Consider the following 26,009-nt stretch of genomic DNA (forward strand, 5'->3'; position numbering starts at 1 on the left):
ATTGATGCAGGGTTTTTATTTTATTTGGTCTTTATTATTTATTCCATGTGTTATCGTTTCCTAAGTTTTGTTCTAACCAGACTCCACTCGGTTGTGTCCATAACCCTGAACAATCTGTACATAGTGTACTCTCTCCTCATTGAATTTCAATTGTAATTACAAAAAGTTCGTGTTAGTAGTAGGTTGGCTATAGTGTATTCTGTATATTTTACATTATTTATATATTTTGAAAATTTGTACTTTTGATGTCTATATATCAACAGTTTATTATGTTTTATATTTGTTGTATCATGTAATGCCTTGCTAACCTGCTACTCCTGTAAACAATTGAGATCTATACCTAACGTATTACAAAAAGAAACATATTTATATATATTTGTAATACATTTTTTAAGGCAGAAGAAAAAGAGAATACATATGTGTTATTAGTGATTATAAAAAAACGAAATAAACCTTAAGATAACCTTTATTTAACACTTAACATAACACAAAGTAGTCGTTAACCGACTGAACGAAGGTGGTTACTAAGCGACAACTAACACACCCCAACAAGTGTTTGTCCCCTGACGTCATAATCTTCCCGACCGCTGATTGGCGCAAAAACGAGCGACAGTTACAGTAATGTACACATCGGTGAGTCAAAGGACGGCCAAGATGTCTCCACCCACGGAAATAAAATGAATGCATCTGGCGCCACCCAGCGTTTGAGAAGTGGAGAATCTTACCAGAGTTACCAGAGGTGTAAAGTAACTAAGTACATTTACTCAAGTACTGTACTTTAGTATCAAAATCTAGTTAAAGTAGCGACAGTTAAAGTAGTCATTGTGGAGGTTGGTCCATTTCAGAATAATATATATGATATGTTTTATAATGATTGATCATTAAAGTGTTCTCAAAGCTGGTAAAGGTGCAGCTAGTTTGAAGGACTTTGTATACTGCAGGGTAGCTTGTGAATTTACTCCAGATGGAACTAAAGTCTGATTTAACACTTGATTATATTCACATCATTCATCCACATCTGTAAAGTAACTAAAGGTATTACATACATGTAGTGGAGTAAAAGAACACCATTTACCTCTGAAGTGTAGTGGAGGAGAAGTACAGAGTAGCATTGAAAGGCTGAAATAAAGTACAAGTATCTCAAAATGGTACTTAAATAAGAGCCCGGACCCATTTCTACTTTTGGGGAAATTAAGGGGAACATAATTTAGACTAAATAGACCACCTAGAACACATTTCTGACAAGAAACCCCCCTAGTATCAAATATCTGAAATGTGACATATATGTCACATTGGGCTTTAATGGTAAAGTAACTCTTAATTATAACTTAATTAATGAGGATGATTTTTTGGTTTAAATTATTTTGAACATTCTTTGAATTCAAGGATAAGAACATATTAACTCAATATAATTGAATCAGCTAAATTAACTGAGCAAATCATAATCATATTTCTAATTGTGCATATGTCACTTTGGGTTTACTGTGAAAGTTTAGGGTCAAAGTCCCGATCAGTGTCGCAGCGATGTTTATCTCATTTGTTTCATATCAATTTGATCAATAAATGTTTCCACAACAGGTTAAATGTAATAAAGGACATGTTATGTAAGCATTTTCATTCTTAAATGGCTTGAATTGTACCTTTAGCAACAACAACAAAAGCTTTTGAAATGTAGCTCGTTATGTCACATGTGTTAGCCTGGCACATAGACATCTTGGAAATGTTGTTATGGGAACACAAAATCACATGACCTGGACCACGACCCACCAGACTGTTCAGTGTCACTTTGGGACTTCATCTGATTAAAACAAGGCTAAAGCTGTATAAGGAACTTTCCAGAACATTTAAAGTTCATGTGACACCCGTGTCACGGTGGCTCCTTATGGGTTAAATTCAGTGGGCTACTTGAGTAAATGTACTCAGTTACTTTACACATCTTGATAACCATCAGTGTCAGTGGGGGCTTGTTAAGGACACCGGTAGCCTCATTAAGCCAAATTGACTCAGACAAAATGAAACCAAAAATGATGTCTACATCTTTTCTATGTGGTTATTTGTTTGGTTTTATAAAAAAAAGATTTGCCTGACAGTCTGAATTTAGGGCAATAAAAACAAACTCTACCTCTGCTTTCCCACAATCCATTGCGAACAGAAAGGGTCCCTCTTATTTGTATCCATTGGGGCTCCTGCAGCGAAATAGAAACGCTCATCTTACGCGTTACGTTTTCCCGTTAACCGTATTTAATGGGCTTTTATCCGGATATCCCACAGTGTTACTAGCCGCTGGGTTTTATTTCACACGTGTTAGCAGCAGGTGAGTGAATCCTCACATGACCGCTGAAGCTAACAGAGCTAGCAAGGCCACAGCTAGCTAGCTTTAGCTAATGATGCTAGTTAACGTGAAGGAATGACACTTTTTTTTACAAAACAGGTAGTAACTGATTAGTTTGAGACGTCAGCTGACATATATATTGTTAAAGTAAAGTGTAATATTATGATTAACACGAGTTAGCCCAGGTTCGCCTCTGAGGAACACTGTTTTCCTGGTTTTCAGCTGATCATCCTCTGTTCTTGATAGCTTTCTGTGTATTAAAAGTGTTTCTGATTTGTTGATTTCTTTCAGGATGTCATACCCTCCTCCCATGAATCGCCAGCAGATCGGCATCCCGCAGTTACCCCCCCGGATCCCCCCTCCTCAGTATGCGGGGTTTGCACAGACTGTCCCCCCAGGTACGTTACTGTTGGCTTCTTATCGGAACAAGTGCCCATAGGTTAGAGTCAAAGTAGTAATAACAGATTGTCAAGATGCTATGTGACAAGTCAAAGTCCTGCATTGACAATCTTACAAAATAATTACCTTCAGAAGAATCCAAAAGTACTTGTTATGCATACAAGATCCTTTCTTCCTGTAGCAGTCAGGCTGTACAACCACCACACACAACCACACAAACAACAACAAAACAAACAAAACAAACAAAGACTGCGAAACCACTGTTTGTCAATAATACCAATGTGCAATATATACCCATATATATATATATATATATATATACAATTATAATTACTGGCTCCCTTCTTATTTTGACAAACTAATTCATCTGTAAATAACTTTCTAGTATATAAAAGTTTAAAGTAGTTTGTTTGTTTTAATCCTTTACATGATCTCCTTGTATTTACCATCTGGATTTTCTTGCTCAAAAATGTTTGCAAATAGAAAGAGAGTTACCAACATTTCTTTGTAAACTTTACTGCTATAACCTTGGGTAATCTCACACAACAAAACATAGAATTGTGTGAAGTTATATTCCTCACTACATGGTTTGTTTATTGTAACTTGTGTTTATTTCCAGGTACTCCCATGATCCCGGTTCATATGGGCCTTTTGACCCCCACACCCTCAGTGAGTTGGAAACAGTTCTTACTGTGTGTGATTTAAAGCATCAGCTGTTCTATACAACCTGACTGATCCTTACTTACTATCACTCTTGAATCAGTTTGATATTCTGCTGCTCAACAGAGCGGTGCAGTGATGACGTATTTTTGTAGGCCGACCCGGAAGTAAGCTGCGCAAGGGTTCCTTTGACAAAAAAAGCAACGGGATTTCTCCTTAGGATTTTAGAATATTGTAAAAAATTAGATGTGTGGAAAACGAACCTGATTGATAAATTCACGTTTTGTTCAGCCGGATAATCTCCACATGTCTACCCTACTTTTATAATTTTCTAATCATAAATCTAATTGCCAGAAGCAAAATGCTAACGTTATGCTATAAAAGAACTGCAGCCGAGTACAGCAGCACGACTTCAACGTCACGCCAACTTAAATGTGGGGTAGGTAATTCACTTCAGAAACACTTTTTGTTATAAATACAAACAGTAATACAATAAATACATTAAAAAATGTCATCTGTGGAAGCCGTGGCGCTGTAAAAAGCACGACCAATCATCTGAGCCGGCCCGGCTAAAGTAACTGGATGGCCTACCTGCCTGTCAGCCTTCCATCTGTGCACAAACTTATCTCGTGCCCTCATTGGTCATGTGTGCGTTCGTGTGTGTTGGAGGAGGGGCTCTGGAAGGAAGTCTGAAGGAAGGGGCACATTTTTTTTCCGGTTGTGTATTTTCAAATTCTAGCGCACTCGAGCTGGTTTCTCCATTCTTACCTACCCTACCTTTAAGATTCATATTCAAACATACAGATTCAAAGTTGTACAAGTTTAAGCATTTGTTTGAACAGTTTGCAGGAGGCGGGTACTTGCTCTCAAGCAGAACAGGGCAAACTAACTTAGAGGAGTGTTTACGTGTTCGGCGTAATGACGTACAACGGCCTCGACAACTTCTGTAGTCCTATTCAGCCACTTGGTAACAACCATCGTTTTTCAGACACGTACACTCTTCAGAGATCACCAGTGGGGTCACTGCTGATGTATTTAATGTCGTAGAACAAAACGGGATCTGTCTCTTAAATGTGTCTCAACCAGAGACCTTATTTCCAGCTATTTTCCAAAAACTAGTTCAAAAATCCCACTGACTCTGAGGCTGCAATCGAATAGTCCATTTAGCTGAGGAACCTTCCCAACGGAGTGAAATGACCCGGAAGTCCCTCAGTGGCAGCCATGATAAGTGCCGTTCGAATTCTCTAGATGATAGGAAAGGAGGTTTCAAACTTCCTTTATAACCTCCTTTAGCTTAGGAACCACTGGACCTCCCTTACCGAAAGGAGAGGAGAAAATGCTGCCCCACAATGCCTTGCAGCATTTGCCGTCACGCAACAGTCGGCCGTTCACGGAAACAGACGATTATGACGGAGAAATTATATCATGAAAGTTACGGTGCTTATTAAGCATTTCAAAACGTATGTGGTAAGTTGCCAAAGTGCTTTTTTTTTAACGTTCATCAGTATTATAATCAAAAAGAGAAATATGAACGTTAGTTTTTACTGAAATGATCAAATAAAGTCAACATTTCACTGAGCTGTGTTGGGTTTGTTCAACTTTTAAAATATGTTTGAATGGTGATGTACACAGTGATAGGTGTTAAGGACTAACGTTTATAATAAATACATTTCTATTGATTTTAAGATATGTTCATACAATCATACGTAGACTATTGGGATCATTTGTATTAATGTGGACCGGAGGGAGAGGGTGACGAGCATAAATTTCACTTTCCTTTTTTATTTCAATTCCAACTTTGGTCATGAAGAATATGTTTCTCTGTTTTTCATAAAGCATAAAGCAACAGCATCAGAGCACGGTGCAGAGTCTCTAGATGAGTCCCTCCTTCTTATTAAACATCCATGTTGTAGTCCTCTGTATAGAAAAGTTTAGTTTCCATAGTTTCCCCACAGCAGCAGACGCACACAATGAAGTCCGCTGGCGCATCATAAACACGTCAGATAGTGAAAGTGCATTCGGATTCTCTAAAGTACTGCAGTCTCTTCTCCTAAGTCCTTTTGAATTCTCCTATCCACTATCCCTTAACCCCGTGACGTTTCACTCAGAGGTCAAGGAACAGACGATAGAGTTAGACGTTAGGAGCTGATTTTTGGACTATTCGAATGCAGCCTCAGACGAGGGAACCGGAAGTGGCGAAATGCTAACTCACTCCGGGGTTTTAGGACTCGTCACTGCACCACTCTAAAGAGACATTTCTAATCTAATTATAGTCATTCTAGCACTTTTTGTAACATTCCTTTGTTGTTGCGCTGGATTACAGTAACACCTGTTTTGTGATGTTGCAGGTTCTCATCCCGACCTCAGTGTCTATAACCCATAAGCCGATGCTCATAAAGAAGGACCCGATCATCAGAGCCTCGGAGGACAACGGCGGCCCGACCACCACCGTGTTCGTGGGGAACATCTCTGAAAAGGCTTCTGACATGTTGGTCAGACAGCTGCTTGCGGTAAGTGTGCCTACCCCACCCTTTTATTAAAGACATTATTTTAAGCAATAAATATCCTAGGAATGCTCAAACAGTTAATGCATAGGTTCGAGTTTCAGGCGACAGGCAGTTTATACACATCGAATGATGCAGCATCTTGTGTCCGAGCAAATCGATTTGACAGAAAATCACTTGAACAATCCCAACATAACAGGTTTTGAGCATAACTGGTCATAACTTGTCTCAAGGGTGGTACTCATACTGTGGTCTTTTCTGATACTCTTATCATATCGTTAAAACCTCACAGCGTTGCAGCCCTACTCGTCACGACATAACCCCGGAACAAATGAATCAGAAATACTGCAACCTTTCCTAGCACTGAATCTTTAATCCTTTTTTTCCCTCTTCTCTTTCAATATAGAAATGTGGTATTGTTCTGAGCTGGAAAAGGGTGCAAGGTGCCTCTGGGAAACTTCAAGGTAGGAAACACAAAGACGCATTATTTTCCCAAAAAAGCCAAGCTGTTGCAAGACAATGTGATGGCAGTTATACTTGCAAAAAGAAAATGGCCTATTTATTAGAACATTTTGAAATATGCTTATCCCTCAAAGTTATAGAAGAGATGGGTCGAGGTATTTTTTAAATAACCCAGCCATTATTGAAGCTAATACACACACGCCCTTACCGCAAACGTTTGCCTGAATCAACCACTGAAACAGACCCACAGAGCTGAGACAAGCACGGTCGGTGAGGGCAGCCCCTGTCTCTTAATAGGCAATTATTTCCGAATGGAAGTGACACTGACGATCACTAATAATATAAAGGCGATGTCACGCCCATTTACTTCCGACCCATGGGACCTTATTTCGGAAAAAGTATGTATTGAAGTCAATGGAGAGAGAAAGATTATCTTTCGTTCCCGTTTGAATTGTGCCATGAATTACACATATGATGTTTGTCAATCTTTAAAAAATAATTTCCATGTCAAAAAAGTCAGTTTGTCGTAAAACTGTTGAAATATAAGACTATGAAAAATACGCAACTACAAATCCCAGAGTCCCGGTCCCGCATGCTGGCTCTTACGGAACCGACTAACTCCCCTTGTGTGTATGTACAGCTCTCAACACGCCCAGACTTTGAGTGATTTTCACCTCTTTTAATACTTTCCGCCTCATTCTGAAAGAAAGAAGTGAAATGTGCCAACGTGACGGCCGTCTTGGTGTGTGGTGCGAGATGGGAGATGTAGTTCATTGAGCGTTTCACACAAAAAAAAGTTTTACGACACATTTTTATTTTTTTGACTTGCAAAATTATCTTTTAAATGGACAAACATCATATGTGTAATTCGTGGCACAATTCAAACGGGATCGAGAAATGATCTTTCTCTCTCCATTGACTTCAATACATACTTTTCCCGAAATAAGGTCCCATGGAGGTCCCCCGGGAGGGACTTCGCCTCTCTATAGTAAAATTGGATTTTAGAATTGACTGATTAACAAGACAGTGATAGACCTACTAACTGTTATTTTCAGAATCTCAGTGAATATAAATTGGTATTTCTTTGCACACATTTGCTGAAAAATCATCGTTCTTTGTTAGATTTCCTATTTTTCTGCAAATATTGAAAGATATCAGGTTTGTTTCTGTAAACCATCGTCTCTCTGCTCTCCTCTCCTGAAGCGTTTGGGTTCTGTGAGTACAAGGAGCCGGATTCCACACTGCGATCGCTCAGACTTCTTCACGAGCTGATGTTAGGAGACAAGAAGCTGCTCGTGAAGGTCGACGCCAAAACCAAGAGCCAGCTGGAGGAGTGGAAGGCCAAGAAGAGGAGCGCCAACGGGGTACGCTCTTCGCCTGATGAGGGTTTACTTTTTCCCATGTCTTTATCCAAGAGCCATCGACATCAAGTGCACACCAAACGGTGCTGAGCTGGGGTACATGTAGAGGAAAAACAATCTGAAGGAATATTAACAAGAGCTGATAACATTGCTCCTTTTTAAATATTCAATTTCAAACAATATTAGTTTTTATTACCTTCTTATTAACGCTTACTTTTTTTTGGTGCCATATGGATTCAGTTATTGGTAGAAATGTACTTTAGATTGGGTACGTCTGCATATGTGAATGTGAAATGTTCACATAAATAAGATTAACTGCAAAAAAACAATATTTCCTTCTTTCTAATGGGACAGTTAGTTAAGATAAAGAGATCCTAAGTCAAAATCACGAGTACGTTTCTCATTATTAATACAAATATTAAAGGTCCCATGTCATGGCCATTTCTACTGATCATAATTCCATTGTTGAGGTCTACTAGAATAGATTTACATTGTTCAATGTCCCAAACTCACATTGGTTTCTCATACAGCATCTCTGTATAGTATGTGTATACACTCTCTGTCCTACACGGCCCACTGTGCTCTGATTGGTCAGCTCGCCCACTGATGAGCCCACCACCGTTACAGCTGAACATCAGTGATTATGTGTTACAATGGCGTTTGTTAGCAACCAGGAAATGACACCAGTAATGACAAACAGATGAGAATGCTGCGTGGGGTCTGGGTGCCCTGTTGGCGGGACGTTGCGGGGCTCGCTGCCCCGCCCTTTGAGGCTCGAGGAGCGGACGGTGTGAGCTGGATTACTGTGGTCGTTTCCTGGTTGTTGCGAGACAACGCGGAGCTCACACACACACACACACACACACACACACACACACACACACACACACACACACACACACACACACACACACACACACACACACAGAGAGAGCCAGAAGTAAACACTGGAAAAAGAGAAATGTCCAACGAGGCGTTCAGGGGCAGCATGGACAGGTCTTCTCTGTGTTAGAGTTTTACTCCCTACAGGGTGTACTTTGAGGGTTAGTGACTCTGCAGACCGTTTACATGCAGAACAACACAAGGGGACGGGTAATAACCAGAAAAGCATGACATGGGACCTTTAAAGAATATTAAGTTTATCATTTTTTTTAATGCTATATCAATATTTTAGGTAGTTTCTCCTAATACAGAGTCTTTCTTTCTTCCTCTCATTGACCGAATGATGTCTTCTTTAAAGCTGCAGATTAAAATATAATTATTCATTTATGTTAAGTTGGGGTTATAAGTTTGTCATTTTCCGGTATTATCTCACAGGGTGCAGGTGTTGGGTCAAAGAACGGGGACGACGATGACGATGACGAGGAGGTCCTGGATGAAGAGACTCTGCACCGGGACCAGGTGGTGAAGGGAGCGATAGAAATCCTGACCCGAGAGTACGCCAGCGAGCTGAACGCTCCGTCACAGGACCCCGACAGCCAGCCGCGCAACAAGAAGAGGAAGGAGAAGAAGGAGGAGGTAGGTTTTAATTAAGAAGGCTCAAGGCTTTTATTAGTCATGCGTACATAGCTACCGTGTCGTCATGACGATGAAAATCTAAGGTCACAGGCTCCACCAACAGAGCAACACAATAAAACTGAAAAAATATTGCAAGTAAATACAAAAAGTGAAATAGTGCAATGATCTGTAGCTTACTGTTAAACTGTATTTAAAAACTAAATAATTGATGTAATGGACAAATATTTACTTTTATAGCAGCTTAAAAATAGGGTTTGATAGCTTATTTCTTCTCACTTGTTTTACCACGTGGGTGAATCTGAATTAAATATCAGGGTTCTTACGGTCATTAAAAACCTGGAAAAGTCATGGAAATTCAAAATGCTAATTCCAGGCCCTGGAAAAGTTTTGGAAAACAATATTTTCCCCAAAGTCATGGAAATGTAACTAAAGTTGCATCAAATATAATTTATATTTTAGCTAAACTGTATGGTATAGTAATGAAATGTAAAATGGCATTTAACTGACGAGGTATTTTGCTGGTATAAATTAGATCAAATATGTCACACCCTAGCAAAGCAAAATAATCGGGTTTTTTTTTAATATTTTTTTTTTCGTAATTGTGGTAGGCCAAAATCATAATTGGGATTAAAATACGATTAATTGCACAGCCCTAACTTTTGAGTACTTAGTTTGTCTTTCTGGTCTTTCTCTCTCTATGGAAGGAGGATATCAACGCCATGGAGATGGAGGACGACAAGAGAGACCTGATATCCAGAGAGATCAGTAAATTCAGAGACACACACAAGGTAATTTGTCAAACTGCTCTTATTACTCACTCATTTTAGATATATGAAATCCATTTATAATTCCTCTATACCTCTTTGGAGCTGCAGTTAAGATAACTTGTAGGGTGAATTCCTCCATAACATAGAGAGGCGAAGCCCCGCCCATCTACTTCCGACCCATGGGACCTTATTTCGGAAAAATTATGTATTGAAGTCAATGGAGAGAGAAAGATTATCTTTTGATCCCGTTTGAATTGTGCCACAAATTACACATATGATGTTTGTCAATCTTAAAAAATAATTTCCATGTAAAAAAAGTCACAGTTTGTCGTAAAACTGTTGAAATATAAGACTATGAAAAATACGCAACTAGAAAGACTACAAATCCCAGAATCCCTGTCCCGCATGCTGGCTCTTACTGAACCGACTAACTCCCCTTGTGTGTGTGTACAGCTCTCAACATGCCCAGACTTGGAGTGATTTTCACCTCTTTTAATACTTTTCGCCTCGTTCTGAAAGAAAGAAGTGAAATGTGCCAACGTGACGGCCGTCTTGGTGTGTGGTGCGAGATGGGAGATGTAGTTCATTGAGCGGTTTCACACAAAACAAAGTGTTACTTCATAGTTTTACGATTACATTTTTTTTTTATCTTTTAAATTTGAAAAACATCATATGTGTAATTTGTGGCACAATTCAAACGGGATCGAAAGATAATCTTTCTCTCTCCATTGACTTCAATACATACTTTTCCCGAAATAAGGTCCCATGGAGCTCCCCCGGAAAGGGAGGGTCTTCGCCTCTCTATAGTTACGGTCAACTCTAGAAAAAAAGCAATGTGTTTATATTCAGATGCTGAAATTCAAACATTAAAGGAACAGAAAGTCGTAGATTTTCCAATATTTTTATACTATCTATTTGATTTCTCTAAGTAGTATCTGTCAGTGTTTCCGCATTGGAGTACATAGTGGTCTTTATAGTTCAGATTTGAGACTAAAGGTTTTGCACAGACTTCACACAGAGTGCATGGACACGATGTTAAATCCCTCTAAAGCTAATCTATTGATTAAACCCCACCAATGTGGTAGTGTTCATTGGGTGACTAGAGCAAGATGAATCTCACAATCTCTGCTTGAGGATAGGATGTAAGTATGATCCTCCATTTCTTCTCTACTCATGTTGGGCGCCCCCTGCTGGAGGCTCTGCACAGGGGCAACTGGCTCTCAGCTCACTGTGAATACACTTCATTTAAAATGTGGGGTTTTTGGGGAAACAAACTGGATTCATACAGATTTCTGGCGATGCACAGGTGTCAGGGCAGCTCAGTGAACCTCTGCAGTTCCTCACATGATAAATGACGTGTTTGAGGAACAAGCACAGCCTGTATGAGCCTAACCACTGCAGAGTTTGAACTGCAGCATCTAGTGTTATGAAGCAGGGAGCGCCCGTCCACAGCACTCTGAGTCTGAAGACATGCAAGGTGAGTGGATTTATTTCAGTTTTTTTTTCTTTCTCCTGGTCTGTGATCCAGTGACTCCAGCCCCACTAGACTTAAGTAAACAAGGGAATATATGAGTGGATCACCGTGGTGTTACATTAATGAGGTGCAGGGACAAAGGGAGACGCAACTAAATCAGAACTTCAAACACTGGTACTGATAGAGCTGCAACGATAAAGCCATTTGTAAAGATATCAGAGAAAGGTTGTTTCAGCCTCTCGGATATAACAACAATTACCCTTTCCATGTTATGTTATATTGAAAATTAAGATTTTAAACTTGGACTGTGAGCCGTAGGGTCGCTGGTTCAAGTCCCCGACCAGACCTAAAATATGTGTGGAGTGCTACTTTACCAGTTCACTTCCTGCCCTGCCGTGGTGCCCTTGAGCAAGGCACCGGACACCCCCCTTCCCCCCTCACTCCCATTGCTCCCCGGGCGCTGTACAATAGCTGCCCACTGCTGCTAGTGCTAGACTCCTGGTACTAGGATGGGTTAAAAGCAGAGAACAAATGTCAGTGTGCTCTGCATGTGAGACCATTACAGAGGGGTTCGTCCCTCCCAGTTCTATCAATTATATTCTATTTCAATGTCCAGAAAAGAATCTGCGAAATAATTGGCATTAGTTGCAGCCCACGTTACATAGGTAATAATAATAATAATAAATGGGATTTATATAGCGCTTTTCTAGACCCAAAGACGCTTTACATTATGAGTCAGGTCGACAAACAAAACAAGAACAAAAACACAAACAAAACAAAACAGAAAAGCAGTCAGGAGGATGTTGGTTCAGAGGGGGGAGGGGCAGGTTTAAGGATAAGCAGAGTTGAAGAGGTGGGTTTTGAGACGGGACTGGAACAGGGTGAGGGAATCAGACTCACGGAGGTCTTGGGGGAGGGAGTTCCAGAGCTTCGGGGCTGCCACAGAGAAGGCTCTGTCCCCGAAGCTCCGGAGTTTGGCCTTGGGGATTGAGAGCAAACAGGCTGAGGTGGATCTGAGGGACTGGGGTGGTTGGTAGAGGATGAGGAGGTCAGTGAGGTGGCCCAAATTGTATTAGGAGCTATTATCTTAAACTATTGTACTTAAAATAGGGTCCTACAATCAGCTCTTATGTTTTAAAAAAATGAATAGTCCACTGAAAGATCAAAACAAGCCAAACTGCAGGTTAAGTATAAGAAACAAGACAATTCCTGCACATACTGATATTATAATAATGTATGTATTACTCTTTTTAGCTGCTCTTTTAAAATAAATTACTGCAGAGGGGAATAGCGTGTGCAGGAATTTGAAAATGAACCACAGACAGAACAAGGGGTTGAAAGTTAAGATGCATGATGGATATCACATCCCAAATAAAAGGGGAACTTGTAACCATAACGATGAGGTGGCCTCAGACATGCAGTTTGAACTTTAAGATCGTTAACACCTTCCGCATGCAACTTAAAACGGCTCGCCTCAGTCACAGTGTTTGAAATGTTGATGTTCTCACGTAGTATGTCTCAAACTAGCCCTTACAAATCAGTCAATAACCGAATTGTAGAACAAGAGGTAAGTTATAGGATGAAAACAGGACATGCAATGAGAGTTAGCTCCTTCAAATAACAACTCAATAAGGAAGTTCAGACGTCATCCATCCGTTCCTACTTCTTAATCATTCAATGGCGACAGCACTGAGCACTGCCATGTGTTGTTAAATCCCACAGTTGAGGTTTTTATTATTATTATTTATTGGGTTGGAGAGGCCATAGAGATGCCAGAAGACTTCCTACAGGTAAGACTGTTTCTCTAATATCCTTGTGTCAAAATGAAATCTGTCTCAGTTGTTGTTTATGTGGCTGAACGAGCTGTAATTAGATGCTTCACAGGTATCGTGTGGTTCCTGATTATTTCTGACTTTACACATGACCTGTTTTGCTCCCACACGTAGCCTGTAGGATGTGTAGGAGCTGAAGTTCATCCCCTGTGAGTCACACCTGTAGCTCCACAACGGTCTGTAGAAAACACCATGACTTTATGATGACTAGTTGGAAAGCAGACACAGTACTTACACAAGATATCTAGAGTTCAGTCAAGGTAAAAAAAAATGGTGGAGTGTTCACTCGGAGGGAATAGATTTTTGAAGAGAATCAGAAATGTTTTTATTTTTTCCCAGGTTCATTTTATCTGGGGGAAATTGCAATTTAACAATGACATTTTAAATTAAGTAAATATTCATATTAACGGGTAAATAAAACGTGAAAATATATAAAATTAATTTAAGTAACATTTTAAATAAAAACTAATGTAAAAATATGTATATAAGAAATTAAGGTAAAAAGTCAGAAACAAGAAAAAATAAGATTAAATTCAATATTTCTCGAAACATAAGAAATTCGAGTTAAATGTGCAATAAAAAAATAACGTAAAGAACCAGTAAAGTGTGTATAGAAATAAATATAAAATGTCCATAAACAAAATCAGTTTGAGGATATTGAGTTAACAAGAGGTATCTGGTTCTGTACTGTAGTTTTAAATATGTCTGTTTTTAAATAGCAATTATGCAACATATCCCACATGATGATGATGATGATAAAAGTTAATACAGTTAATGCAGCTCTCACTGCTGCATTGCACATCTCGTATGTAAAAACAAAGAAATGGGAGCTGATTATATAATCCTCTCAACCGGGACATTTGCCACGTTAATCTCAGGGCTTTTATAAATCCACTTGGCACCCGGAGGTGAGATCAGAGCGGTGTGACGTTAGATCAACTGGATGACCTCATGAATATAACTTTAAGTGAGGCTGTACCGTTCTTAATTTACACTCGAATGCTACAGACTTGTTTACTTTGTGTTTCTGCACAGTCAAAAATCAAGATGAGGCTAAATTCATATTCTTTTTACAATTTATTTTTGTAGAATTATATTCCAGTGGGGCCTGCGTAGGATTGTCTCAGGCTCGTGGGATGCAAACATTTAAAAAATAACAAATACAGAGTGTTTTAAAGTGCTGAAAGTCAACATTTATTGAGACATTTCATTGTAATTATTTCCGAAATTCACAATTTAAACCTAAAAGAATGCAGAAAATACAGTTTTCTGCACAAAAAGGGATGCACTGAGTGTGTGAGTGTGTGTGAGTGTGTGTGTGTGTGTGTGTGTGTGTGTGTGTGTGTGTGTGTGTGTGTGTGTGTGTGTGTGTGTGTGTGTGTGTGTGTGTGTGTGTGTGTGTGTGTGTGTGTGTGTGTGTGTGTGTGTGTGTGTGTGTGTGTGTGTGTGTGTGTGTGTGTGTGTGTGTGTGTGTGTGTGTGTGTGTGTGTGTGTGTGTGTGTGTGTGTGTGTGTGTGTGTGTGTGTGTGTGTGTGTGTGTGTGTGTGGAAATTAATTATAATACAAATTGACCAACTCATTAAATCTGATTATTCGTTTAAGATTTTTTATTTTTTTAAATATATAAAATATGACTAGAAACATTCAAAAGAAGCTTCAAGTGTAAAACTCAAATCAAAAAGTGTACAGCCCTGCATAAAAAGAACAACTTTGAATAACACCCAAACAATAATGCAAATCTGTGGAAAAAGCATTACATAATATTTACATGGTTAAATAAACATTTAACCCACCGTGTGTTTCCTGCATCCGGTCAAAGCCAATACCTTCCTGCACTTAAAGCCTGCATTGATTTGTTTGTAGAGTGGGTAGACGTGTGTTCCACTATATTTATATATATCTATTTATTGGACTGGCCCTCTTGTTACATCAGAGCGTAATCTCAGAGGACGGGATGACCTGTTATATATGTGAGAAAGAAAACACTCCATATGAGAGAACGTGAGAAAAAAGTAGGCAGGACAGGAAGTGATCAATGCAGCACAAAGAAATACAATAATGTTAATGGTAAAAGTGTTTTTAATAGTGGATTACATGAGATAAAACGTTATTGTCATTGCATAAGCACAGAACAACTACAAGGACAACGGAAGGCATCTGAGCAGAAGTGCCGAATAATGTATAATATAAAGTATATCAATATGACAGATAAAAAAGCTGAAGTCCATGCAGTATAATATTAAAATACCAAGAATAAATAATTACTTAAAGGGGACCTATCATGCAAAATGCACTTTTTGATGTCTTTTATACATAAATATGTTTCCCCGGTGTGTCGGGGAACTCACGCAGCGTCAGAAAATAAAACCCTCTCTCTTTTCTTCCGTACCCAAATCTCAAAAAACGGGGCTACAACTGAGCTGATCCAGATTTGCGTCCGATATGACGTAATATCTGAAATGTGGACCCACGGCCCTATCAGAAACGTTGCTATCAGAAACAATGCCCGACTGTTTTGGACATAATATGGTCTGTGTTTACATTAGCATGGCTAACACTCAGAGCTAACCTGTACTGGAGAGCATGTGTGTGAAGAAGCAGGAAGTAAAAAGGAACTCACCTTGTGGTATAACCGGAAAGAGAGAAAGCCTTTGAGCTCCATACTGTTTCAGAGATAATCCTTGATAATCCATGATATGGCGTTTCATCACGGCAGTATTTAGTTTAGACAGTAGCTGCCGGGTCCCGCATGAGCTCAGACCCCTCCTTTTTTTTTTTAACAATTCTTTTTTTTTTTTTTTATAAAGCTTTATACCCCAAATCAGCACTTTTGAAACAGGAAGTGAAATAGAGGGATATGAGGCATGGCTAGAATGGGTGATCTGTTTGGTATTTTGAGCAAAAGACTTCATAGACATGTTTTTTTATATATCTGAGACCTATGCTATTGCTTAAAGATAGCATGATAGGTGACCTTTAATTAAATTATTATTCGTATTATACAAATATTAAGAAATATACAAAATAATAAAATAAAGCTTTTTGGTTAGATTTATTGATACACAGGATTCATCTAAAAAAATAAAATAAAAAAAGGAATAAATAAGAACCACTATGTATGGGCCAGTACTGACACTATCACACATCATATGAATACACATGACTAGCGCTAGAAGATGGAGCTGTTTAGACGGTAATAATAATAATGTGCAGTCAGTCAGGTTCCTCTCCTTCCTTTAATAGAAGTTTCTAGGTGTTTGTTTCCAGGGTTCCTCTGTAATGTATGGTCTTAAGTTAGTGTGTGTGCATTAAACAGCGGACCTCCTGCAGGAAACAAGAGGAGCAGCTGTGAGTCCTGGCAGTATGTGAGCATGTCTGGCCAAAGGAGGCGAATTATTTCCAGTATCCTGCTTTTAAAAACATGTTTGTATTTAATTATGATGTATTAAAAATATGGAGAATCTAGTAACACATTTGTTTTCCCGTTTTCTTCCTGTCGCGGTCCTGCAGAAGCTGGAGGAGGAAAAAGGAAAGAAGGAGAAGGAGCGTATGGAGATCGATAAGGAGAGGAGGGAGAGGGACAAAGAGCGGGAGAGAGAGAGGGAACGCCGGGACCGCGAGAAGGAGAAGGAGAGGGAGAGGGAGAGAGACAAGGAGCGAGAGAGAGACCGGGACCGCGAGAGAGAGAGAGATCGAGAGCGAGAGAGGACGAAGGAGAGGGAGAGGACGAGGGAGAGAGAGAGGAGTCGAGACGTCAGCGAGGGGCGGAGCAGATCCAGGTGAGTGGAGCTGAGGGGTCAGAGGTCATGTTCCTGGTGATGAAATCAATGCATGTTTGATGAGATCCAACCTCCTTGTCTTCATTGCCTTCTTAAAATGTAAGCTGTACAATTAGGATTTGAGCAGATGCAATGTCTAAATAGTCTAAATAGCAGGAAGCAAAATATCTGAATTTATTGTGGAGCTGCAAACAAACAATATTTTAGGGACTTGATAAAAAATTACTTGTTCACAGAGAAGGGTAGCAGTGGATTACAAATACTTTTTTACTGTGCTTAAGTACATTTTTCTGTTATCAGTACTTTAGTCCACTTCTTACTTTTCTGACGACTTTTTACTTTCTACTTCTTACATGTTGAACCCAAATACCTGTACTTTCTACTTCTTACATGTTGAACACAAATACCTGTACTTTCTACTTCTTACATGTTGAACTCAAATACCTGTACTTTCTACTTCTTACATGTTGAACTCAAATACCTGTACTTTCTACTTCTTACATGTTGAACTCAAATACCTGTACTTTCTACTTCTTACATGTTGAACCCAAATACCTGTACTTTCTACTTCTTACATGTTGAACACAAATACCTGTACTTTCTACTTCTTACATGTTGAACACAAATACCTGTACTTTCTACTTCTTACATGTTGAACTCAAATACCTGTACTTTCTACTTCTTACATGTTGAACACAAATACCTGTACTTTCTACTTCTCACACTTTGAACCCAAATACCTGTACTTTCTACTTCTCACACTTTGAACCCAAATACCTGTACTTTCTACTTCTTACATGTTGAACCCAAATACCTGTACTTTCTACTTCTTACATGTTGAACACAAATACCTGTACTTTCTACTTCTTACACTTTGAACCCAAATACCTGTACTTTCTACTTCTTACATGTTGAACTCAAATACCTGTACTTTCTACTTCTCACACTTTGAACCCAAATACCTGTACTTTCTACTTCTCACACTTTGAACCCAAATACCTGTACTTTCTACTTCTTACATGTTGAACTCAAATACCTGTACTTTCTACTTCTTACATGTTGAACACAAATACCTGTACTTTCTACTTCTTACATGTTGAACACAAATACCTGTACTTTCTACTTCTTACATGTTGAACTCAAATACCTGTACTTTCTACTTCTTACATGTTGAACTCAAATACCTGTACTTTCTACTTCTTACATGTTGAACACAAATACCTGTACTTTCTACTTCTTACATGTTGAACACAAATACCTGTACTTTCTACTTCTTACATGTTGAACTCAAATACCTGTACTTTCTACTTCTCTCATTTTCCAAACAGGCTGGTTCCTTTAGTTTGAATGTGTGTTTGGTGGCGTGATCATTATTATTTAGAGTCATTGCGTGCCTATTGATTTGAACACGATCCGTGTATCCATCATTTCCTGGTCTTCTCTAAAGAAGAGGGACCAATGAAAACGTTGTCATGTTGCCGTTGGTCACCATGGAAACATTCATTAGCTAACAATGACATTATTGTTCTATTGATATAAAGGGAGGTCAGGTACTCTTTAAAACAGCTGCTAGTTATGGGTACTTTTTACTGAAGTACATTTCAAAGCCTCTTTACTTTGACTTGAGTAAAGAAGTTTAGTCAGTACTTCTACTTTTACCAGAGTATTTTTAAACACGAATATCTGTACTTCTACTTGAGTACAGGATGTGTGTACTTTTGCCATCTCTGCTTGTTTGGCACAGAGCCTCTTAAGCCTGTGTCTTGTCAAGAGAACTGGGACCTAACTAGTAAATATTTGTATTGCTGCATTATAAGTGTTTGTATTCATGTATTTTAATGGCTCTGGTACAAGACTAATCAAACTGTTCTGCAGAGAGAGGACTCGAGAAGACAAGAAACGAGACCGTGAAGAAGACGAGGAGGACGTTTACGAGCGGAGGAGACTGGAGAGGAGGCTCCGAGACAAGGAGGCCGCTTACCAAGAAGTACGTTCATCATCTCTCCTGTCCTTTGGATTTTGTTCAATTAAGTGCTAAACAAAGAAATGCATTTAAAGACTGTTCTTTGTTGATGTCTGACTCAGTGATGGTTATTTTTCTTCTTAAAGCGCCTGAAAAACTGGGAGGTCCGGGAGAGGAAGAAGGCTCGCGACTACAGCAAAGAGACGGAGCGCGAGGACGAGAGGCGTCGGGAAATGGTATTCATGAATACAAACCACAGGAAATCACAAGCATATAATTACAGCCATTAGTGTCAGACAGTGTTTCCGCCAGACCAGGGCTGAGGGGGCGTCCACCCCGAGAGCGGGGGGTGTGACGTCACGTCGTGTCACGTGACTTGGATTTTGAATTGAGCTGTCCCCTAAGTTATAGATACTATCTCTTTACGTATTAGTGATGGGAATTCCGGCTCTTTTTAGTGAGCCGGATCATTTGGCTCGGCTCACTTATGGCGCATTTCCACTACAGTGCGGTTTAAGCGTGCCGTGCCCGGCCCGTTTTTGGTTGCGTTTCCACTTGGCGTAGTTCCGGCTAGCGGGTACTTTTTCACAGTTTTCTGACCCTCCAAAATCGAGGTTCTTTCCGGGCCAACATCCGGGCTGAGTATGCTAAACTAGTGAGAAAATCGCTGGCAAGGGGGATACAACTACAACAAAATGAACATATTTGACCGTGATTTAATTGTAATACACGTTTCAAAATGATGCCGAAGTAACAACATACTGATACCGGTTAGTAAAAACCATGAATTAATGCTTTGACAAGTCTGCAGACAGACGGCAGGTGAATGGAGATCGGCTAAGCTAACGCAGTATATGCTCCGACCGTCCACACTCGCAACAACGGCCTACAGACATAAATAAACCAGTGACTGTATTCGCCATGACACAGACAGTCTGTGGTTTGTACTTGTTTAACTTTTGTCTAGTTTCTGAACAGATATGAGGAGCTGTGAGCTCTGAGTGCTAACAGCTGATGTTGGTTTTGTGGTTCTCATTGAAGATGATGTCACGGCTCCGCCTAACCTGTGTTACTATAGTTACTACCCCAGTTCCTAAACTGTAATGGAAACGCAGCATAAAGTGAGCCTGGCCTACCAAGGCCTAACTATACCGCCTGCGAGGCCCCGCTGTGGGAATGCGCCATAAGAAGAGCCGGCTCTTTTTAGTGAGCCGGATCATTTGTCTCGGCTCCCAAATGGCTCTTCATGTTACCACAGTTTACAACGGAGCCTCAGTTTCGCCGCTGCAAGGCTCGGGCGCTCGCAGTTCACGCACTCCACTATTACCGCCCCGTAAAGGCTCTCCGGCAGTACACTTTCCATCACAGGAACACGCTTCGCTGGCGGCGAAAATAATCCCACCAGACTCCTTTGCCCCTCCAACAGAGGGATGTCCTTTTCATCATTTCAAGCGATAAAAACTCGATCTTCTCTCGAATTATTATAATTTTTTGGACTCCCTCGGCTCGAGTTCAGGGTGGTCCGAGCTGAATATGGAAGTCAAATGACGGCAAACGCCCCCCTGGCGGAAACGCTGCTGTCAGACGTTATTAAAGATTCAAGGCTTTTATTGTCATGCGTGCATAGCTACAGTGTAGTCATGATGATCTTAGCTCACAGGCTCCTCCAACAGTGCAACACAATCAAATAGAATAGAAATAGTGCAGAATAGTGTTTATACAAGGCATTGGAATATTGATATATACGAGTTGCAAACAGATGAATGTTATGGAGGTTCAGGTGTTTAACGGTGTAATGTGATGTTGACGACGTGATGTGTAAAGAATGTATGAAGATAACTATTATTGTGTTTGAATTCAGATGAAAGAAGCCAAAAGGCTGAAAGAGTTCCTTGAAGATTACGACGACGACCGAGACGACCCTAAATACTACAGGTAAATATCCTAAGCGTGTTTTTTTGTTTTTTTCAAACTTTGTTTATTTGGTTTTTTTCAACAGCATACAGTTATTCTATCAGAGCATACATCAAATCTTCACTTTATAGACAAATAGGTAGAGTAACTTAATACTGCTTAACACCAGGGCAAACAGAATCCCACACAGACAGACTTCCAAAAACAGGCAAACAAAAAATATACAAATAAATAAATAAATGGAAAAGCAGCTGAAACAAAAATGTAAAGTCTTCATTGTTTGACCTCTGCTTCTCGTCCTCAGGGGCAGCGCTCTGCAGAAGAGACTCCGTGACAGAGAAAAGGAGACGGAGCTGGACGATAGAGACAGGAAGAGGGAGAAGGAGGAGCATGAGGAGATCAGACAGAGGCTGCTGGCTGAAGGTCACCCCGACCCCGAGGCTGAGCTGCAGAGGGTGAGTCCTGCGTTCATACAACTCCCATGACCCCGAGATACCTTACGACGCAAACTAACTCGGGCTTTGCCCACGCCTTATGGGTTATCAAATTAAACTGACTCGGTCATATTTAATTTAGTCTTCATTTACATTATTTAATTTCCTATTCTGTTATTGTACATATCATATTCTATTTACATTTATAAAACAAGTCAAATCGAGCAATCTGATTGGTTCTTAGCCGTCATATAATGAGCGTATATCACGGGTAGAATTGTAGTTACTTTCCACAACAAGTCAGTATCCCGCCGCGTCTGAGAAAAGGCTACAACCGTTACAGCTGTTACATTACGTCCGTTACGAAACTAACTAACAAACAAAGCTTAAGATGGAAACGGGTTAACTTGGACCTCCGGGGGGGTCTTTCTATGGAGGAGGGGATTGAGCAGTTCCTATCTCCAGAAAGCACCTAAACTACGACATGCAGAGCTACGTGAAGAGCAGGTAGACCAACTGGAAAAGTAGCACCATTCAAAAGCTTTCTGATGCGGGTCTTGAAACAAAGCAGAGAAATGATGACCGTTAGTGGCCACAGGAGCGAAGCTCTCTCCAGAGCTACTGGAAGCCCAATCTCGGGGACCGGAGAAAGTGGAGCAATATTCTCGCTAAGCCAAGCAACAGCCTCGAACAACCTCAACCTATACAAGTGACCACGTAAGCCATGCTACTGATGCTGGACAGTTTTTCAGTGGCTGCACAATAAACAGCAACATACACATTAATGTAAATAAATAGCCAAATAATCGATCAACGCTCTCTGTCTAATATAAGGGGCCGAACCACGGCCCTTAGCGCGCTTCGCGTCGGGCCAAACCACGCCCCTTAGCACGCTTCGCGTCGGGCCGAACCACGCCCCTTAGCGCGCTTCGCGTCGGGCCGAACCACGCCCCTTAGCGCGCTTCGCGTCGGGCTGAACCACGCCCCTTAGCGCGCTTCGCGTCGGGCCGAACCACGCCCCTTAGCGCGCTTCGCGTCGGGCCGAACCACGCCCCTTAGCTCTGATATAATGACCATATACCATGGCCTGTCGTGAGCTATTGCTTAAATATATATAGACTTTTTGCACTACTTTTTATCTTGTATTTTAGTATTTTATTCTATATGTTGCATTGTTGGAGGAGCTCAGGTCAGAAGAATTTCATTGCCATTTCTACACTGTAGCTTATAAGACATTAAAACCTTTGAATCTTGAATAAATAATATTTCTCACTTACGATTAACGTGTAAGCTGGACCTCTGGCACCAAATAAGTGTTACCTTTTTAATAAAAAAAAATATATTTGATGATGTTTTGCCATAATGACACGGCCCTAAAATGCTACCAGTCAACAGGTTTTCATTATTGCAACACATAATGAAAAGAGCACCAATAATGATCTGTTTTTTTGTGTTTCACTGTCGGAGGAGCCTGTTGTTGGGGAATCATTGATTTCCCCTGCATGTCCTCCTTCGCCCTCTGACGCAGCTGAGCAACCTTGGGCAGCTGTTATCTCCCTTAAGGAGCGGCTGCCCTAGCAAGTTGTTCTTGTTGCCAGTTTGTGAGCAGGCAACTCTCGGTCAGAGATAGTTATTGTTGTGGGAAACCTGGAACACATCCTTCTCGGGGTGGAGATGACCCCGAGCCATAAGCGACAACAACTGTGATTCAGTGTCCTCAGCTGTTTAGTCTATCTATTGAAGAATGTTGATTATTCTCTCAGAACTAGCAAATTACATGGGTCTGGGGTAGAGCTCTTCAGAATTGATTGTGGCGTCTGAACCGTGTGGTCAATCCGTGGCCCCGTGGCATGTTTTGTGAATTCTCCGGCCGAAGCTCCAAATAAACCGTCAGTGTTTGCCATCAAAGCTCCAGCTCTCCTCGTGTCTCTCTGAGTCCTGAATCCTATTGCTTCAGAAGTTCCCCCCACACCTGTGACCTAAGATTTCCATCGACATAACTAAACTGTAGCTACTGTACGAATGACAATAAAAGCCTTGAAACTTTAAACTAATGATATAATCGTCTCTCGATGTGTATGTCTCCAGATGGAGGAGGAGGCCGAGCGCAGACGGCAGCCGCCTCTCAAACTCGAACCGGAGGAGGACATCGTTCACCGGGAGAAATCTCACCGTGACCGGGATCGTGACCGGGAGAAGAGAAGCTCTGGAAGAAGAGAAGAAGAGCCGATTCCCCGGGCCCCCCCGCAGCCGCAGCCACAGGCGCAGCCGCAGCAGCAGCCGCCGCCGCAGCAGCAGCAGCAGCAGCAGCAGCAGCAGCAGTCGGACGACGATGATGATGATGAAGAGGAGGTGGCGATGGAGGAAGACTTCCCCGACGCTGAAGACTCACAGGAGGCCGAAGAACCGCCGCAGCTTAAACCCGTCATGAGGCCCATCACCACGGCGCCCTCTGTGTCCTCCGGCAGCGGGGACGCCACCCCCAACTCGCCCGGCAACGAGTCCCCCTGCGGCATCATCATCCCGGGGGAAAACTCTCCGGAGGTGCAGCCCCCCGAGGAGCTGCGGCCCAAGATAGGCGTCAGTCTCAAACTGGGTGAGTCCAGAGGTAATATATAGGGATATAAGGGGAGGGAATCTATCGACTATTTGATTCAAAGAACGATTGTGATTCAAAGTGGTTCTGGATTCAGTACATAGGGGGGGTCATTTCAGGGACTGTGTGGCAAATGATGGCATGAAAGCAGAGGAAAGTGGGTATAAGATGAAGAGGTTATGAATTATATCTGAGAATGTGTAAAAACTAGGGCTGCACGATTTGGGGAAATAATAATAAATAATAATAATTGCGATTTTTCTGACAGATGTTGCGATTCGCGATATTTGTTTCTAAGCGACCCAACGGAAGTTTATTGTAAAATGCGGCCGTATCTCCGTCTCTAGCACCCCCGCAGCCCGAGCTACGAGCGAAAGAACTAAACGTACATGAAACATCCGTTGGGTTGCTTTAAAGTCAAGCTTCAGTTTAAGATTCACCCTGTAATAGAAACATGTGATGTAGCATTACTAACCTGACTCAGGTGGTTCACCAAACCATCGAGGAAAGCTCCATTGGAAGCCATTTGGAAAGGGCAGGCACTTTCAAAAATACTTGGCAGGTGATTGGATCAATCTGTCACCTTCTATCAGGGGCCACTTCTGATTGGTTAACAATGGCTGGTACATGTGGAGCACAGCAACTCTGATTTGTGTGGATCAGTGGTTCCCAACCTGGGGGGCGCAGGGGGGGCGCCAGGCCTCAGATGATTTGAGGCCAAATATCATATTTAGACTTTTTTTTTTTTTTTTTTTAACATATAATTGTAACGCAATACATGATTGTCACTAAAAGCTTTGTCTCTACATTACAATAAAATATAAAAAATAATTGATTAATTAATTTGAATACAAATTGAAGTTAGTAGCTATTAAAGGCATACAAAGACAGAAATGTATAATTCTTTCTTTAATAGAAATGTTTCTTCTGCCCGTAAAGTGTCCAAGCCAGGCTTTTCTGGATAAGCACATTTCTAAAACATAGTCATCGTCCATGCCGGTTTCAGTTGGATTATTGGTCACAGTTTCTCCGATCAGATCGGTCTCCTCCATTTTGTAGATTATTTACGACGTTTGAATCCACATAAACACATCGGCAAAACTTCCAACAGGAGTCATTTGGGGGGGCTCTTGGAAAAAAAGGTTGGGAACCCCTGGTGTGGATGACTGACACACAAGAAGAACGCATTTTTTTTTGTTATTTACTTTTTTTTTAAATGGCAGGATTTGCGATTTGATAATTGCATCATTTCAAATCGCGATTTCTATTTAAAATCAATTAATCGTTCAGCCCTAGTAGTAACTGCAGCAATGTAAACAAACAAAGGCAAAGCTAAGACAACATTTTCGTGCTAAACTTACATTAATATAATTTTTAAGTTTTCCTCAATTCTCCGTTTATTGGACTCTCATTCAGAAGAGACTTTTATGAACACACAAGTTTGGGTTCTCCAAAAGTACGGAGGTAAAGTGAGGACAGGGGAGTGGCTCTATGGGTATATCACACTTTGATTCAAAGCAGTTCTGGATTCAGCACATAGGGGTGCAAATAAAGACTGTGTGGCAAATGATGGCATGAAAGCAGAGTAAATAGGGTATATGATGTTTTTATATCTGAGAATGTGCAGTAACTGCAGAAATGTAAACACAAGACAACTTAGACAAAAAAACTATTTTAAATAGAGTTTTTAATGAGGAATGTTCTAGTATTTCTCAATTCTCCGTAAACTGGATATAATCGTCCTACAGTATATAATGTGCGTCTTTTTTATTTGTCAGAAACTTGGCAATTTCCAAAGTAGATAATACACAAAACAACGTTTAAAACTGGTATTTTGTGGGATTTTTTTTTAACAAATTATACAATGATGCTAACACAGATTTGCTAGCTATTTGTTTTATGTTGAAAAAAGGGTTTAAAATAATCACTTTCTCCCTACCCCTCGGTTACTTGTTTTGATCTGCCTTATACTTTAAGTGTCTCCTATTATACTGTCTTTCATCAATATATCACA

The 26,009-nt window shown here is 40.6% G+C and overlaps 1 protein-coding gene across 3 annotated transcripts in view; it reads left to right on the forward strand.

The window, feature by feature from the left end:
* The first annotated feature begins 2,125 nt into the window (after positions 1-2,125).
* The window catches only part of rbm25a (RNA binding motif protein 25a), a 28,749-nt gene continuing 4,865 nt past the window's right edge, over positions 2,126-26,009 (forward strand). The window contains exons 1-14 of one of the 3 annotated variants that reach the window (XM_079693061.1): positions 2,126-2,314; positions 2,624-2,730; positions 3,351-3,400; positions 5,740-5,901; positions 6,302-6,359; positions 7,561-7,721; positions 9,036-9,235; positions 9,937-10,024; positions 16,820-17,088; positions 18,964-19,075; positions 19,198-19,287; positions 20,913-20,986; positions 21,270-21,420; positions 23,488-23,995. In XM_079693061.1, coding sequence (XP_079549187.1) covers positions 2,625-2,730; positions 3,351-3,400; positions 5,740-5,901; positions 6,302-6,359; positions 7,561-7,721; positions 9,036-9,235; positions 9,937-10,024; positions 16,820-17,088; positions 18,964-19,075; positions 19,198-19,287; positions 20,913-20,986; positions 21,270-21,420; positions 23,488-23,995 — 2,029 coding nt within the window. In that variant the 5' untranslated portion in view covers positions 2,126-2,314; position 2,624. Of the gene's footprint in view, positions 2,315-2,623; positions 2,731-3,350; positions 3,401-5,739; positions 5,902-6,301; positions 6,360-7,560; positions 7,722-9,035; positions 9,237-9,936; positions 10,025-16,819; positions 17,089-18,963; positions 19,076-19,197; positions 19,288-20,912; positions 20,987-21,269; positions 21,421-23,487; positions 23,996-26,009 lie in introns of all 3 variants that reach the window. The other 2 variants (XM_079693060.1, XM_079693062.1) reach the window with 2 other exon arrangements.

Source organism: Notothenia rossii, assembly GCF_949606895.1.
Source record: "Notothenia rossii genome assembly, chromosome: 7".
NCBI lineage: Eukaryota > Metazoa > Chordata > Actinopteri > Perciformes > Nototheniidae > Notothenia > Notothenia rossii.